The sequence below is a fragment of the Magnolia sinica genome, chromosome 12 (genome assembly GCF_029962835.1).
Source record: "Magnolia sinica isolate HGM2019 chromosome 12, MsV1, whole genome shotgun sequence".
Taxonomy (NCBI): domain Eukaryota; kingdom Viridiplantae; phylum Streptophyta; class Magnoliopsida; order Magnoliales; family Magnoliaceae; genus Magnolia; species Magnolia sinica.
In genome coordinates, this window is record NC_080584.1 from 78,013,125 (window position 1) to 78,030,489 (window position 17,365).

A 17,365-nucleotide genomic window follows, 5' to 3' on the forward strand; every position below is an offset into this window, starting at 1 on the left:
TCTTCTTCTTCTAATTTCATCTTGTGCCCCTCCAACTTCTTCAAGGTAATAATTTTCTTCCTTTTATTTTTCAGTTTTGGTTAATCCTTCTTCGATCAAAATCTTGAGAACCGATCTAAACCCTAAAACCCTAAATTCTCAAATCCCTAATCCGAGAAACTTCTTGGTTCTTCGAACTAGTGATCTTCGTTGATTGATTGGGTATGACCATGCAAGATCGGGAGGTCTCATCTCTCACTGGATCCAACCTAAGTAGTAATTGAATTCTATAATCCATGGTTGTGGTGATGGCCCGCTCCACTGCATGTTTCCTTTATGATTTTCTCAGTTATGATGATTACTGTTAGAATTTTAGATCATTTATTCCTTTTATTTCTGCTGTTTAATTGTGTCCATGAGCATGCATCATAATTAGGGCTGTCCTACGTCACATAGTAAGTAGCAGCCTCTTCTTTATATATAAACAATCCATGGCATCAAGTTATTGGGTGATCTTGTTTGAAGATGGGACGTCATTTATTGTACCATGCCCAGATCATCCATTTTGCAAACCATTAATCAGATGGTTAGGATTATATCAACAATGTGATTTTGCCCCGATCGACCACCCCACCAAGAAGACTGGTCTGGATAAATTTTTATCTCCAGATTGATGATTGTCCAATGCACCTTATTTGCATGGTATCATGTTCAAAGCTGGTTACATAGGATCATTCCCTTTTTATGTTTTTGTCACAACAATCAGATGCTTTACTTTTCATAGAGTATATTTTGATGAATAACATCATTTATGATAATTGAATTTGATACTAAGTTCTTTCTTAGGCCAGGTTGTGATGCACTACAGATTTAAATTGCAATCAGTCTTTACTTTGAAAAAGTGAAAATAACCAATTTCCAATTTCCTTCCCAAGCATTCACATTGAGGCTGTGATGACTGAATTAGTATTGCAATTCAACTGAATGACATATCCAAACATAGCCAGGAAATATTTTCAACCCCTCAATAGAATTGAATGTTTTCACAATTCAATTGGCTTGTGCATACAAACACAGTATACATGTCATTGCTTCATTTGAATAACTATTACATTACTTAGCCTGCGTCATTTGAGAATCACATTCCTAACACAAAGAAACTAATATAAATTATTCGAATGCAGTGGCTATATGTCCCCAGAGTATGCCATGGAAGGACGGTTTTTAGAGAAATCCGACGTCTTTAGCTTTGGTGTCTTGTTGTTAGAGATTGTGAGTGGTAAAAGGAACACTGGATTTTATCACCAAGAACACTCTCTAAGCATGTTGGGTCATGCAAGTGGAGTTTTCAAACCACCATCTATCTTAGCAGTGAAAGAGCAGAGAGAATTGGGTCCATTCATCAGGTGGGTCAAACCATGAATAAGCATTGGCCTAGGTTTGTAGATCCAATATACAATTTTCTTTATATATATATATATATATATATATATATATATATATATAAGAAGCACTGGCCTAGGTTTAATATAGATTATTATAAATTTTCTCTGAAGCCACACTTTTTTCTCTGAAGTCTACATAATGAGTAGACACTACGAGAAATGCTGGAATTACCAACGTTTTTTCTTAACGTCTCAAAGTGACCCGCCGTGACACATCTATTGTAAAAGTCCAAGTAACTAGTTCTCTTTATTTCCACTTCACTTATTTCCTCTCTCTCTCTCTCTCTCTCTCTCTCTCTCTCTCTCATCACCTCCCTAAAAAGAACCCACCGTCCTACCCTTTCTCCCTAAAAAAACTCAATCTCTCATCTTCTCCCTAAAATACCCCCATCTCTCCCTCATCTTCTCCTCAATCGACTGTCCCTCTCTTGCTCTCGATCTCTCTCCGTCTCTAGCTCTTGATTTTTCTCGCTTGCTCTCGATTTTCCTCTCTTGCTCTTGATCTCTCTCCTTCTCTTGCTCTCGATCTCTTTTGTTGAAGATGGTCAGTTTTGCGTCCACGCTGACATCGACGCTGATAGAGGCGAGTTTAGGGATGATCATATCTCTATGTTGAAGGAAGCATTTGGCATGTTTAACAAGGACGAAGCCAATCAGATCCCTTCGATCTTCACTTTTTCCCCCTTTTTTGCTCAAAATCTGTTGATTTTATGATTTTTTATAGCAATTTTATGGTTGAGGATTTTTTCTTTCTTTTTTAATTCGATTTGATGTTGATTTCATCAGATCTGATGATTTACTTCTGAAATTCTTTGTTGCCGGGTTCTCCCTTTCCCTCTCTCAATCGACCATCTCTCATTGTTTCCCCTTTCTCAATCCACTTCTGCTCCTCTAGGGTTTCTCTCTCTCTCTCTCTCTCTCTCTCTCTCTCTATCTATCTATCTTTTATAGACCAGATCTGGGTTGGTTTTTCTTTCTCGATCTTTCCAGAACAGATTTGGATTTTTCTCTCAAGTTACAACAGATTTTCGATGCAGTTCTGGGGTTTTCTCTTCAGCAATTAGCGGATTATCTACGACCACATCTAGTCATAAGGTAATTTCAGCTATTTCTTACTCATATTATTTGAAATTGCATTGATAGGACTCTTTGATAAAGATCTATGTTGCTGTTTATTTTTGGACTCTGTCTTATTGATCCTTTTTTTTTCTAAGTGCCATCCCCAAAAGATGTATAAGACGTAGGTTTGTTTTGTCAATATAATCAAGCAGGCTATTTGTTTTCTTGAGTGTTGTTATCATGTATTGTGGATCATGGTTTGGTGATCTGGATCATTGGTCTTATGTAGCCCATGGATCATTCCTCTTTTAAGCCCCCCAGACTAACACTGGTCATTTTCCCATCGAATGAGGGGGTTCTGCATCTGAGTTCCAATGGGAACATTAAGGGGGACCTGCCAGTGGATATGTAGGACATTTTCCATGTGGTCTTCTTTTGAAGTACATGCATTTTCAAGTATATATGCTGATGCATTTTTTTATTGCAAGTTTGAGTTGAGTTGAATGGCAATTTTGTGGGCAGATGGGAATTGTTTTCTCTGTGATTACTAGACATTATTAGGACTTTATAAGTAGAACTCTAAACTCCGCTTTATATAACATATTGCTTGAAGAAAAACTGTTCCATCTTAAATAAAATCTGTCACTGTACTAGGATTACATGAGGCTTGCTTGCCCCAAACGGCACAGGCACCAACCTAGCTTCCACTATCCTTTATTCCAGCTTTAGGGAACACCGTATAAATAAATTAAACAAACCATGGACAATCATTCTTGCATCCAAACGGTTTCTTAAACCCTATCCAAAGTGTTAAATGAGGCTCACATATCCTAAAGTGAGGACCATTTGACTATGCCAACCATCTGATCAGATGCTTGAAAAGAAAAAAACTAACCAAACAAGCAATGATTCACCCAACTGACAATGATCAGATGGTATGCTTTATTGATCAAACTTCCATGACCTCTGTCCATGTCCTACCACGTGGTGGCCTACCAGATCAATGGTCCAGATCACATGCTTCATTGATTCACTCAACTCACATGCTGTTAACTTGTGCTGCAAGAGCATGATGGATTCCATGTGCGTTGTGTATACTTCTGTTACAAAAGAAACATGGTTCTCTCCTATTCAACAAGATATCAATTAGAGGCTCAAGATTTCTAAACAAAAATAGATTTGTTGAAAATTTCAATTTGAAATAGTTGTAATCACAATTTGAAGACTATCTTAAACAATTGCAAATTTGTTAATTTCTACTCTATTGAACTAATTATTACAATTCAATTTGATTGTGCATCCAAACACTGCCTAACTACAAAGCTATACCAATGTGCTGATCCTGGCATTGCACTCATGTTATTTTACCCTGTAATATCTTTAAGTTCGTTGATTCTGCAGACGGAAGGAAATGCTAGGAAATGCACTGAATGCTGTTGAAGTGGGCCAAGTTAATTTGTCTTTCTTTTGGTTTATCATACCTTTCAACATTTCCTGATAGTTAATCTGCCCTTGATTCATGCATTGTGCACATTTGTTAATCTATGTGCCTACACATGTCAATGTTGCATATAGTGGCATGTTTGTAAATACTATAAGGAACATGCATATTTGGTGCATTTGTCTTTAATATAGTGTGTAAAGAGGTAGAGCTTACAATTGCATATTACTTTTCTAATTTATAGGGCTGATTAGACATACTTCAAACCTTACACTACAACAAAAGCATGCTTAGCCGACGATGTGCGTGGTTAGTTTTTTGGCGCTAATTGAAAAGGGGCGTCGGTCATCGATCAGGTATAAATACGTAGCAAAAGCCCTAACCCTCTTTTCTCACCTCCCGATGCTCTCTCTTTAACTCTCTCTCTGTCTTGACTCTCTCTCTCCCTCCCTCTCTCTCTTTGGATTTTTTAATCTCTATCTCTCTTTTAACATGTCTAAGGATGAACCCACACACAAGGAATGCTACCTACATGCCACCACATGTACCTGTGTGGTGGCATGTACAATAAATTGTACTGAGTGGTGGAATGACCTTATTCTTACAAGAGCATCTAAATGGTGGAAACCCTCTGATGAATGGATAGGATCGCTTACCAATGTACCATGCTAGCACATGGATGCGAACATGAGCTGCCTTATACATGGTGTGGGTTAAACGAAGATCCATCTTCAATATTCATTTGGGCTGAATAGGTGGAAACTAGTGTCCACATAATGAGGTTTTGTTTTCCACACTACTCAAAATCCTCAACAGAATGGATAATCACCTGCTCTTAATATCCATGCCACTTGCCATTCTAGGTACATGTAAATGCATGTAGTGATTAAAAAGGACTACTTTATATGCTGAAATTTACAAACTACTCTTGTTTGTTAACCATAATTCATGAAAATCTAACTGAATAAAATAAGATTCTCTCCACAAATCTCTGCTTCACTTTCTCAACCCTTTTACCAATTCTCTGCATTTCTAACTGAATTTCCATCCAAACAGGAACTGTCTAGACTTCCCTTTCCTAGTCTCTTGCGATTTCAACGGATATAGCTTCCTATCACAAACCATACTGTAAACACATTTCTAATTACTTGAAATAGGAAGCTCAACCTCAGCAAGATCCTAACAAAATTGCAGGATGATTTGGTGGGTGTTTGGTAAATTCACGAGGATTCTCTCTGTTTTTTTTTTTTTTTGGTTGGATTTTAATTAGGTTGGATCTGTGTAAATCAATTTTTTTTTTTGTCAGATGCTTTGATTTAAAATTCTTCTGAAATTAGCTACCTTTAATTTTTTTTTTAGGATTATTTGGGTAAAATATGATGTTCTTCTTCTTCTTCTATCTGAAAGACATATGGTCATATTTTCCTACTCAGATTGGTGGCATGCTAACAAAGCTGTTATAAGAATCAGCTGTTTTCTTTCTCATACTTCAATGTGCAAACATAAACTTTCTCTAGGCATTGTGCTTTTCTTCCCCATTTTAATGCAAATGTAGTGGGGACGAGACTGCCCATGACAGTTCACTGCATTCTGTGACCTCTGAAAGTAGCACCTATTTTCTTTATTAGCTTTTGTGATTTCCTCTATTCTTGTTTTTCTATTTAGATCTCTATCTATAAATAATTGTGGGGACAATTTTGGATCTTCTGCATCATGATCCATAAAATAGAAGCTCAATATCTCAGGTTTCTTCATTTTTGTAGCCTTTTTATTCTTCTGTTTCACAATCCCTATCATCGAGAAGCTGAAGGTGCTCGGAGCTACTGTTGTATTGGAATGATTCAATATATTTTTTCTTTTTCAAATTATTTCCAGAATATAGAGATTTCGAGTTTTCTATTTCCGACACTATAACCATATATTAATCTGAAGGACTTCGAGTATGTAGCACTGGAAGAAGTCTTGCATTATTACGTTTAGGGATACCATGGAGTTGTTAAAGAAGGAAGACCGGTCTACATCGAGAGACTTGGTAAAGCTGAACCAAACAAGCTTATGCACATTACAAGAGTAGATAGCTACTTTAAGTATCATGTACAAGAGTATGAGAAGGTCTTCCTCTATGAAAGTTCATTACTATGAGGACGTATCCAATAAGATAAAGGTTCATTACTTCACCTTACCATTTTCATATTCATTTCAGTTCTAATATGACATAATTTTTGTTCTTGATATGGCAAGATGCCTTTGACTTACTATGCTCTTATTCATTATGGATTTGAAGATTAGGAATGTTAAGGTCCCAATTTTAATCTTTGTATTTGACGTACTATGCTCTTATTCATATGTCATTATTCTTCACTCAAACTAGTTTACAAGCACTTGCTTTGCCAGTTCTGTGGGTCACTGGCTGATTATCTTTAGCCATTCATTTGATGGGCCACCATTGATAAGGATAGGAGCCCCATTAGTATTAAGCATTAAGGTATTCTACATCATTGGAACCCCAGTTAGTATGATTTGGATGTTTGTATGTGCATGTCATGTGTGGTAGATGCAGATAGTGGTGAAACCAAAGCTTAGTTAAATTGTTCCCTACAATAGACATGTCACTGATAGTTACAATAATATTCTTTGGGGATATCCTGCTTTATGGAAGTGAGATTCTTCAAATGTCTGTAAGATAGCATTCTCTTATAATCATAATAAAGAAGATTACATCTTTAATAAACATAATAAAGAAGAGCACATCTTCAAAAATATTCATCCCTGTTTGGGGCATGGGAAGTTATTTCATACTTTGGTAGAGTTTGATGCATGATGCACAGGCACTTAGAGATAAAGATCTGTAGACGCGACGTGCAGTATCTCATTATGCCATTCAAATTTTGGGGTCCACTGTAGATACAGGTTATAATTAGAAAATCAGATTGGTTCAACAATCTTAACCTTGATTTGTGGAAACTTACTTGTTGAACAGTTGGATTTTTTTTATTTTTTTTTCAATTTTAACCATCTGATACTTGTCCACCAATTGGCTAGTTTGGTAATCAATTCAAGGTAATTTTTGGATTATGATGCATCTAAGTTGGTGCTGACAGATTAATTTGAGTTACTTGTTTGCCACATATATCAACCATCACATCTTGCCAAAGTTGTTATGCCTGAAAGCTACATCTGCAAAAATACTTTACAGGTAAAGATATCCCTTGAATTTGTGGATTATGTGATTATGACAATATATCTCATGATTTACAAGATAAGCCTATATTTTCCTCATAAAATGAGCATATGGTCTAATTTGACAAATTGTCTTTTACTATTTTTTCTGTTCATGCTACTTCTATTAGCTACATGAATATAGAACGGATCCTTATCCATTTGTCTTAACAATACTGAGATTCAGGAAAGTGAACTCTCTGATGCAAGCTCAACAAATTTGAAAGAAGATGGATATTCACCATCCCTAACTCTGATCAGAAAGCATGTAGATATGCTATACAAGCTCATAAATTCACCAGTTAAATGGTTAGTCTTGTAAAATATATGGAATGGTTTTTTGAAGATCTGTTTTCCCTTCCACTTCTTTATTTCTTTCATCGGTTTGGCATTTTGGAGTTAATCTATGTGCATATGGAAAATTAGGGATGGTATTCAGATAAACTTTCATATCTAAAAGGAAAAGTGCCTTCCTCGATAGGAATTCCAACATCAGTTGCCCTGCCCTTTGGAGTTTTTGAGAAGGTTTTGTTAGATGATTCAAACCAGGTTTGTCTCATCTGATCTCATGTCACTTAATGTATCCAACATCAATAGAATGCTAATTCTAACATATCGACCTTTGAAACCTTTCCAAAATTATCTGAAATGACATAGGTGATTATCAAGCAAATGCTAGATGTGTATGCCTAGATGAGGGCTTCACTTGGTGAGGCATGCATTTCGTTCTCATGTTTTGATTTTTGAAGCTTTTTTTCTTTGTATTGTTTGAATTGTGTAAAATAGAGCTGATTGATGTGGTATGTTTTTGTTGTATTTTTTTAATGAGATTTTATGGATTTTTTTTTTAATTGTTTCTTTGAGTGTGGCATTTCAGGTGAAGAGAAGGATAGATTTGGTTTATGGGGGAGGGAGTGTGGGATTGATGGGTTTGATGGGTTTGATCTCCCAAGCTGTTTATGATGGAGGCTGCCATGTTCTTGGGTAAGAAATCAGGCCCTCATAAACAGAATTTATTTATTATTTTTTTTAAAAAAAAAGTTCTATTCATGAAAGCTTTTGGTATACCAGCTATGGATTTCTGGGATTAGTGTCTTTTTAGTATCTTACTTTTAATGTGACTGGCAAGGTACTGTGGATGACAACATTATTTATTTATTTATTTTTGTAAATTGGCGATTTCATTAAACCTCAAAAAGTGTCATGACAGAAAATTTTCACACAATGGAATGCTCTGTTAAGCCCCATCTTTTATTTATTTGTTTTTTTTTTCTTTTTAGTTTTTTGAGAGATGGTTAAACCTGTAATTGTGCTGTGTGACATTTTCCTTCTCTTCATAAAGTGAGCACCATGGTTTAGTACAACTCTAACATGATATGCAAAATGGTTGTTTTGAACTACGGTTCTCTGTCAGAGTTTGGTGTCCTTGGATTCGAGTTGGGTTATTCAATGGAAAATCCAAATTCATTGGTTGTGTGGGAAGCGGTTGATGCACGTCTTGTTGTCATCTGATAGGGAAGAAGACAATTGAACTTGAAATATGCATTGGACAAAATGGTAACACTGGAAATATAAAAGCTACCAAGTGTAGTATGTCATCGGGGTTAGGGATGAAGCTTGATGAGCTGCGGAAAGAGCTCTCTTCAAGTCATGAAGGAATATTACCACTCATGAAGGAATATTACCACATTCCATTCTTTCCACCCAACAGATCAGCACGTTAAGCGCCAAAAAACCAACTTCCATGGAGCAGCTAAGGACTAGCCTGGTTCTGACTATCATAAGAGTAGTTTTCAAAGGGATAATGGTGGGTGATCCACTCTTCTCGTTGCATACAAGTGGGGCAATCCAGAGTTCAAATCACTTCAGCCTTTTGACACCAATCATGTTAGGAGTAGACTATATAGAGATTTGTTTTTATTTATTTATTTATATTCAAGACCATTTATTGTAATAAATTTTGTTTAATATTCAGTTTTACTTATATTGCATCATTTTTATGTTTTAAATATTTAAAAAATAAAGGTTTTGATTGAATTATATATAATAAAAAATTACTGACATGCTAGGGCCTCTCAAATCCATGCAAAGGCTTTTACCGGCGCTTGTGTAAAAATCTTACGGTGCTTTTTCACGAGAAAAAGTGTCCACAAACCACTTTTACCGGCGCTCAGAGTGATTTTTAGTAGCGTTTATTTGCATCGGGGAAAAACTACAATTGTGGCGCTCAGAAAAGCGGCGAGAAAAGGTGACTAGCGCTGCTATTACTTTTAGTGACATACTCATTTATCGGCGCTTGACTAGCGCCGCTAATAGAATCACTGGCACTTTTAGGGACATTAGCGGTGCTTATGAGCATCGGTAAAAGTCCCCTTTGTTATAGTGAGACCATTCTAATTTCTGCAGTAGGGCATGTTCAAAGTGGGCCCCACATGATGAATGTCTGAGTCGCCCTGTTCTATAAGCAAACTGTCTTATGAATATATTTCCTTAGCTAAATATGTAAGACCCGTATCCTAGCCCATACTGTTCCTTAGGCTTCAGCAGTCCTCCGGGTCGAAATTCGGTGACCTGCGGCACGTAGATAGCAGTTGCGCGTGATCCTCAGTCGTGTCCCGTATATCAGAGTCGGCTCGACTCGAGACTTGTACCATTGCGACCGCACCGTCATCGTGGTTCCAATGCCGTGACTTGTGCACCAATCCAATACCCTGGCAGGGAGATGTGGGCAGACGTTCAGTTCGAGAAAAATGCCGTGCATTTGCAATCCCAAGAGAATCTCTATGACATGTCAAATCAATCCCATCAATCATCTCATGTCAAGTACAAAGTCACCCATGCTCTCTTTCTCCACAAGTTAAGCAAGCCCCAAAAGTCAACCAATCCATCACCTCACACATCACTCACATCCATCACCCATCTCCCATCATTTCTCTTTCAACCTCTCTCTCTCTCTCTCTCTCTCTCTCTCTCTCGCTGTCTCTCTCTCTTTCCCTTCATAAATTCCAAGCAACCAAATGAGCTCATGTCCAAGCTCTTCCATGAGAGAAAAGTGAGTTGTGTGGCCCACTTTTCATCCCAAAAAAATTCATCATCTTATCCCTTCATTTCTCATCCTCTCCATCAAAGTGAAGCACAATGAGACCGGCATTCCAACGGACCGAGAAGATCAAACGGTGGGTGCTTCTATAAGCTAGTTTCATGTTTTTTTATAATGGGCCAAGTGAGGCCTACCGATCGATGGTATGGATTTCACTTTGGGCCCTTAATGTGGCCGATGGACCACTTTGATCCTCATGATCATTCCATGATGGGGCCATTCTCCATGGGCCCCATCATGATGTTTATTTTTCCTTGCATTATAAGAGGTCATCTAGATCGTCTATTTTGGGTGGAGAAGGATCTCCACCGTTGATCTTCGATTTGATGGGCCCACGAGTAATGGGACCCACTTAATGTATGATTGAATGCAAGGGAGTTCCCATAGTGTCAAGGTCCCTCCATCATCACGTGTCTCTCTTTCTCTCTCTCCCCCTCTCTATTTTTCATTTTTTTTGTGATGATATGGTTGTGTGGCCCACTTGGATGGAGCCCACTTTGATGTATGTATTACCACACCATCCAACCCTTTCTTGTGGTGGCCACCATCCCTAGGTGGGGCCCACTTTAAATGAACGTGTAGGGTCAAACCGTCCAGCTTCCAGGGACACTGGACTTAAAAAGGAAACGAATATATATATATATATATATATATATATATATATATATATATATATATATATATATATATATTAGCCTTGGTTCAAGGCTATTTGGGTGGGCCACTTGTATAGGCCACCTTAATGTATGGGACTAATCCACACCATCCATTCCATTCTTGAGTCCATTTTAGGCGTTGAGCCGAAAGATGAAGTTGATCTGAATTTTTGGTGGGCCATAGCATAGGAAACAGTGATGTTCACCGTTAAAATACACCCTACTATTTTTGTATGCCAATATATGCCCAATATTGGGCTTGTTTAGCTTGTTTTGAGCCATGGGGGCCAGTGGGTGGGGTGGATTCTTTCGATGCGGGCCCCACGCCTGAAAAACCCTAGAATATAAGATTTAAAAAAAAACAAATGCATGCAGCAGATGCTGCTGCTGTCAGAGGCGCAGGCAGCACCTGCTGCTGGCGGGTGGACGAGTAGGGACCCACGGTCCCATCCGTGGACCCCACAATGATGTGCGTATGTCATCCAAACCAGTCATTAGGTGGGCCCCTGCTTGAAGTGAGCCCCCTACAAAAATCAGCTCCATCGGGAACTCATGTGGCCCACATCACAGGAAATAATGGGATTGAATGACTACCATTAAAATCTGTTTGGGTGGCCCAGAAGCTTTGGGTTAAAATGAAATTTGGTTTCCTATCTATCCAGGTCTGTGCGACCTTATCAACAGGTTGGATGCAAAGCAAACGTTATGGTGGGCCCCACGTGGGACCCACAATGATGTATGGGTTTTTTTCTCACACCATCTAGGGGACGGTGGAACCCACTGTTATGTATATGTTGTATTCACACCGTCCAGGTGGACGGTGGAGCCCACTCTGACGTATGTGCTTTATCTCTACCGTCCAGCCATGTTGGCTCCGAAACCCGACTTGACCCGGTCCGACTCGGTCGAGTGGTGGGTGTGTGTGTGTATGTGTGGGTGTGTGTGTGTGTGCATATATATATATATATATATATATATATATATATATATATAATATTATATTATATTATATATAATATTGTATACATATACTATATATGGATTATATATTATATTATATATAATATACATGATGGTCGGCCTTCATGTGGACCCCCACCATAATGCATGTGTTGCATCCAATCTGTCTAACCATTTTGAAAGCTTGTCTTAGGGCTTGAGGCTAAAAATAAGACAGATCTAAACTTCAAGTGGACCCCACATTGGTATATGTATGGAGCCCATTTTGATTTATTTATGGTCGTCCATTGAAGCCTACCTTGGTATGTGTACGAGGCCCAATTTGATTTATTGGTGGCCGTCCATTGGGGCCCATATGATATGCATATGGCCCATGTGATTAGGTCCATTTTGACATATTCTAAGGCCCATCTTGATGTAGTTATGGCCCATCCATTGGGGCCCACCTTTGATATGTATGAGACCCATCTGTGAGGCCCACCTTTGATATGTTTATGGCCCATTTGTGAGGCCCACCTTTTATATGTTTATGGCCCATTTGTGAGGCCCACCTTTTATATGTTTATGGCCCATTTGTGAGGCCCACCTTTGATATGTTTATGGCCCGTTGTTAAGGCCCACTTGATGTATATGAGGCCCATATGATGTGGCCCATTTGATGTATTTGGAGCCCATGGGTTGAGGCCCATTATGAGGTATTAGGGCCCATGGGTTAAGGCCCATTGTGATGTATTAGGGCCCGTAGGTTGAGGCCCACTTAATGCATTTGAGGTCCATGGGTTGAGGCCCAATGGGATGTATATAAGGTCTATTGCATTGTGTGATTCCACCATGGGTTATGTAATGACATTTATGGCGGGCCATGCCTTGAGACCAATGTTGGTTTGACGTCCACATTGTAAGAATAATGTTGGTTAAATGTCCGCTTTATAACTCTCCCCAGGGCCCATTGATAGTCTCATACTTGTTGTGTGCAGGCCATCAAGGCCCATCTTCGTTGTGAGGATAGTTCATCACCATATAAAATGCTTAGTATGACTCCATGATTCATGCCCATACGCATCATATGTATGCCTGATATGAGGAATGTTTGATCATAAAATATGCCATTGGTCAGACTATTTACGGGACTCCTTATGAGATGGAGTACCCACATTATCGCGTCGTATGCGCAGGATTGCTACATGACTGGATAGTGTGACTCATGGATCTCACATATATGTGACTTGATCATTGTATGCCCTAGCGACATCAAGGTCGTGGCCTCCACAGACACATCGTGGATGGCCAGATGGGACACCGAAAATGCTTGGTTCTAGCACTGTGGGCACAGAGGATGTCCTTGAGTGAAAATTTCAGAACCTCCTTGGTACCAGGAGATACACCAACATTTAAACCAAGTGAAATATGAGCGTCGGTACCTATACCATGAGGTCGTGTCTCCTACTGTGTCGTGGTCGGTTGGAAGGGGGTGTGGCCTTATCCGCTCGAGTGAGGGGGCTATAAGCTAAGCTGAGTATGACCAGCTCGTAAATGGGCCCGCTATCGACGAGCTAGACCCGATATTAGTAGGTGAATAGTGAGGTCTCTTCCACTCACTGAGCTGTGTAGCTAGGGAGGAGGCAGTTGGAGTGGAGTGTAATAGACCCCGGTGATTTTTCCAGAGAGCAACCGTACTAATATGTGGACTTATTGAGCAGGAATTGCATATCCATTCATTCATTTATCTACTATCCAACTATTTGTTATGTGTAACATTGCATGGCCAGGATTTCGGTTGGGCACGCGACTAACCTGAGATCAGGAGTTTACCACATTGTGTCTGACTATCCAAATTTAGGTATGAGACTGGTTTGGATAGAAACCCCTTGTGATGGACCCCATAGCTTGTGATACTTCGTATTATCATCCCGACTTCACATTCCAGCATGGTCATTTCATTTGCACCGCATATTACATTGCATCCGTAGTACTTAGCATTTTGGGTTACTATGTTTTTGCATGAGGTTGATGGTGTTCTTGGCTCGTCAGGATTTGCATATTGCATTGCATCCCCAGCATCTATTATTGTCTTATTATGTTTTGCATTGCATAGCCTTAGTACGACTGATAGCACTCATGGACTTACCAGTATATTTCCGCTTATTCTGATATCATATGATTCATGATCTTGTCAGTATTTCTGATTATTCCGATGATGTATGACTTATGGGCTTTAGGGTATACTTGGCACTTATCTTGTGCACACACTTTCACCACTCTCTAAGCTTTTGTAAGCTTATGCACGATAGATGCATGCAGGTAGCGTTAGGTTGCAGCAGCATTGAGCTTGAAGCGTGCAGCTGTCCTCTGGAGCTTTGATTTCGATATATATAGGTACTTCCCTTTCAGCATTATACTCAAATGATTATATTAGTGGATATGTGATGATGATGTTGCCTTTATGGCTTGGTTATACTTGTGATTATGCTCCATTACAAAAAAAAATTCATACTGAAAATCCTCCTTGTAGGATCGTAAGATCGGAATCGGGCACGTGAGTGCTAGGATCCGAGAATGGGGCACTACAGAGGCTGTCGGCGCCAGATTCAGCGATCGGAAATTTTATTAGCCTGTTTTCCGAGTTTGGAGCATGACAAAATATGTTAAATCTTCCAAGCTCATTGTTTGTATATTGTTTCAGGTGTGGCGTTTATGGAACGAAAACAAGATGTTGGAGATGATTGATACTGCATTGGGAGATTCATTTTCACAATCTGAAGTGCTGAGATGCATCCATGTGGGGCTCTTATGTGTGCAACAATTCGCAACTAACAGGCCAATCATGTCTTCTGTAGTTTTCATGCTAGATAGCGATATTGCAAATTTTCGTAAACCCAAACAACCTTAATTTACCGAAAGGAGAAGCCAGTTGGAATCAGATTCTTCATAGAGGAGTCATAAAATATGCTCAGCAAATGAAGTTACTGTTACAACGATCCACGGCCGATAACATAGAAAAATGTGGTACTTACTTGGAACAGTATGATTTCTAATTTGACTTGCCACAATGCTAAGGTATCACATTTGCAAGAGATCCAGTCCATTCATCAAGTGCCCCATCGCATTTATGTTGTTGGCCAAAAAAACCATTTCAGTCAGGTCATCAGGTGGGCCACATATGTTCAAACACAAACTCTTGACGATCATATGGTTTGAAGTATCCTGAATAACTAGGGTTGTTTGTAACACAATTTTGTACACATGAGATACTTGTCCCTTGATGAGCTATTCAAGTCATTTGTCCATCTTTGTAGGTCATAAGTCAATAATTACACTGCAGGAATCTACTAATTGACCACAGGATCGATGCCTAATGGACCATTAATATGAAATCAATGGTCTTAATTAGTTGATGAATGTTAACAAACATCCCTTAATTGGTGGTAGGAATACTCCAACAAAAAATCTGATGGAAGACTCACTTCGAGAGGTAGGCCCAACGTTAGGTAGGACATATGTGGTCCTCCTCTTCTTTATGCCAGAACGATCCTAACCATTCGAAAAGTTGAATCAAAGGTAAACCATTAAAGATTCTATGGCTTTGGCTGTCCATAAATCAAATGGTTGCATTGGTTTCCTCTTTAATGGTTGATCATTGCAGTCCATGGACCACCACATCGGACCTCTTAGATAATTTTGTAGATGTTGACATGTAGTGTGAAAATTGCCTTAGATTTCCCTTCCCATTTACCATTCATTCACGGATATAAAGCAATTATACACGTGGCATATATTCACCTCAAACTAAGCTATCCACACCCCTTGGCCCCATCTATACTATCGGATGGTTGATATGAAAGTATTTTAACTAATGAGTTACATTAATCGAAGGTAAAGATTATCTAATCCACACGGATTTTAGGATAGGCCCCATATAGAGTGGGACACGCTTTGGGCAGTTTAGATTTAGTTGCATATATTCACATATTGGACCTAAGCGATTCTCCCTCGAGGTTAAATTCTTCTTATTAGACAATATGGTAGGGAGCAATCTCTCCATTGTGGGGAGATAAATCAATCCAATTCATCCATTTATGGGCTCTAAAATTCATGTTAGGGGCTGCCGAAGCATACAAAGATGAAGCAAGTAAAGTATTCTAATCGCACAATCAAGTCCAATCATAAACACTTCGAATTTAACGTGAAAATACGTTTGCAAGAAAAAAACCTTGGCACAAAGTGACAGTAATGCAATATGAAAGCAGGAAATTATAAGAGATAAAGATTACCCGAAGATAAAGATTACCCGATTCGAACAAGCCTCGAATCACCCTTACAAGCCCTTGAAACATTTTGTAACATATTAGGAAGTCCTGAGATACACCATATTCTCGATTTCACCCATATATATATATATATATATATATATATATATATATATATATATATATAGCCCATATGAGAATTACAATCAAAATAGGAAACAAATCTTGCACTTACACAACTTTGCGTAACTATGTGCGATCGTTCAATGGCACATTCGATGGCATTGACTGACTATTAATGGCATTGAACATCTTCGATGACATTAAAGTAAATACCAAAATGTTCCAATAATAAAATATGGATTTTTCAGATTTTTTTGATGACATCGAGTAGCCTTCGATGGCATCGAAGTCTACTTGATAACATTGAGCTGTCATCGACAGATCTGCAGATTTTCAAATTTAAAGACATCAACAATAATTTCCACCATGTCTTAAATCTACAATCTTCTAACTCATTTTTCCTCATCTCTAATTCTGCCTTGCATTATAGTTCCACCATCACTTCTCATGCACACTTCATCTTCTTTTTATGCTTTCACCAAGTCTAGAGAAGTTGCATGAAACTTGAACTTATTCGTGAGAACCACCTTAACGAGCATGTATCCTTCCTCAATCACTTGTCAGATAAAATGGTGATGAACATTGACATGTTTAGTATGTGACTGATAAACAAAATTTTTATCCAAATTAATCGTGCTTTCACTATCATATTAACAGGCATGGCCTCCCACTAAAGGCCCAACTGATTTATCATCCATCTCAATTAAATACCTTCCTTGAATGCCTCCGTCACTACCATATACTCAGCTTCGGTCATGAAAAGAGCTACCGTAAATTAAAGCTTCGATATCTATTGATGCTTCACCTACTAGCACAAGCGAGTAACCGGAAGTCGACCTTTTAGTATCCATATTGTATACGTAATTAGAATCCACATTACCTACTAACTTAGCCCCTATTTTTTTAAAAGATAAGATGTAGTCCTGTGTACCTCAAACGTATCGAAGTAGTCATTTCACTGCTTCACAGTGTTGCTTTTCGGGGTTAAACTTGTATCTACTAACAACACTCAGTGCAAGTGAAATTTTCGATCTCATATAGACCATGACGTACATCAAGTAGCCAACCACATTCAAATAAGGCACATGAGACATATCGTACTTTTCTTCATCTGGTTTAGAACATTGTTCCAAAGA

The 17,365-nt window shown here is 38.6% G+C and overlaps 2 protein-coding genes across 3 annotated transcripts in view; both read left to right on the forward strand.

Moving 5' to 3' along the window:
- Positions 1–14,749, forward strand: part of LOC131220287 (uncharacterized) — a 98,785-nt gene extending 84,036 nt beyond the window's left edge. The window contains exons 22-23 of the mRNA XM_058215237.1: positions 1,164–1,314; positions 14,543–14,749. Coding sequence (XP_058071220.1) covers positions 1,164–1,314; positions 14,543–14,749 — 358 coding nt within the window. The remainder of the gene's footprint in view (positions 1–1,163; positions 1,315–14,542) is intronic.
- On the forward strand, positions 6,183–8,277 carry LOC131221812 (cytokinin riboside 5'-monophosphate phosphoribohydrolase LOG8-like). Of its 2 annotated transcripts, none has more exons than XR_009159599.1 (3): positions 6,183–7,411; positions 7,570–7,692; positions 8,021–8,277. XR_009159599.1 is itself a non-coding variant. In XM_058217119.1 (3 exons), the coding sequence occupies exons 1-3, from the start codon at positions 7,450–7,452 to the stop codon at positions 8,129–8,131; spliced, it is 237 nt and encodes a 78-aa protein (XP_058073102.1). In that variant the 5' UTR covers positions 7,389–7,449; the 3' UTR covers positions 8,132–8,277. The 2 variants fall into 2 exon arrangements, 1 of the variants encoding a protein (XP_058073102.1); XM_058217119.1 differs by having other exon boundaries at positions 7,389–7,452.
- Positions 14,750–17,365: the final 2,616 nt, after the last annotated feature.

Coding starts and splice junctions, on each gene's coding strand:
- LOC131221812 (XM_058217119.1), top strand. Junction 7,693..8,020: donor TGTTAGATGATTCAAACCAG/GTTTGTCTCATC, acceptor GTGGCATTTCAG/GTGAAGAGAAGGATAGATTT.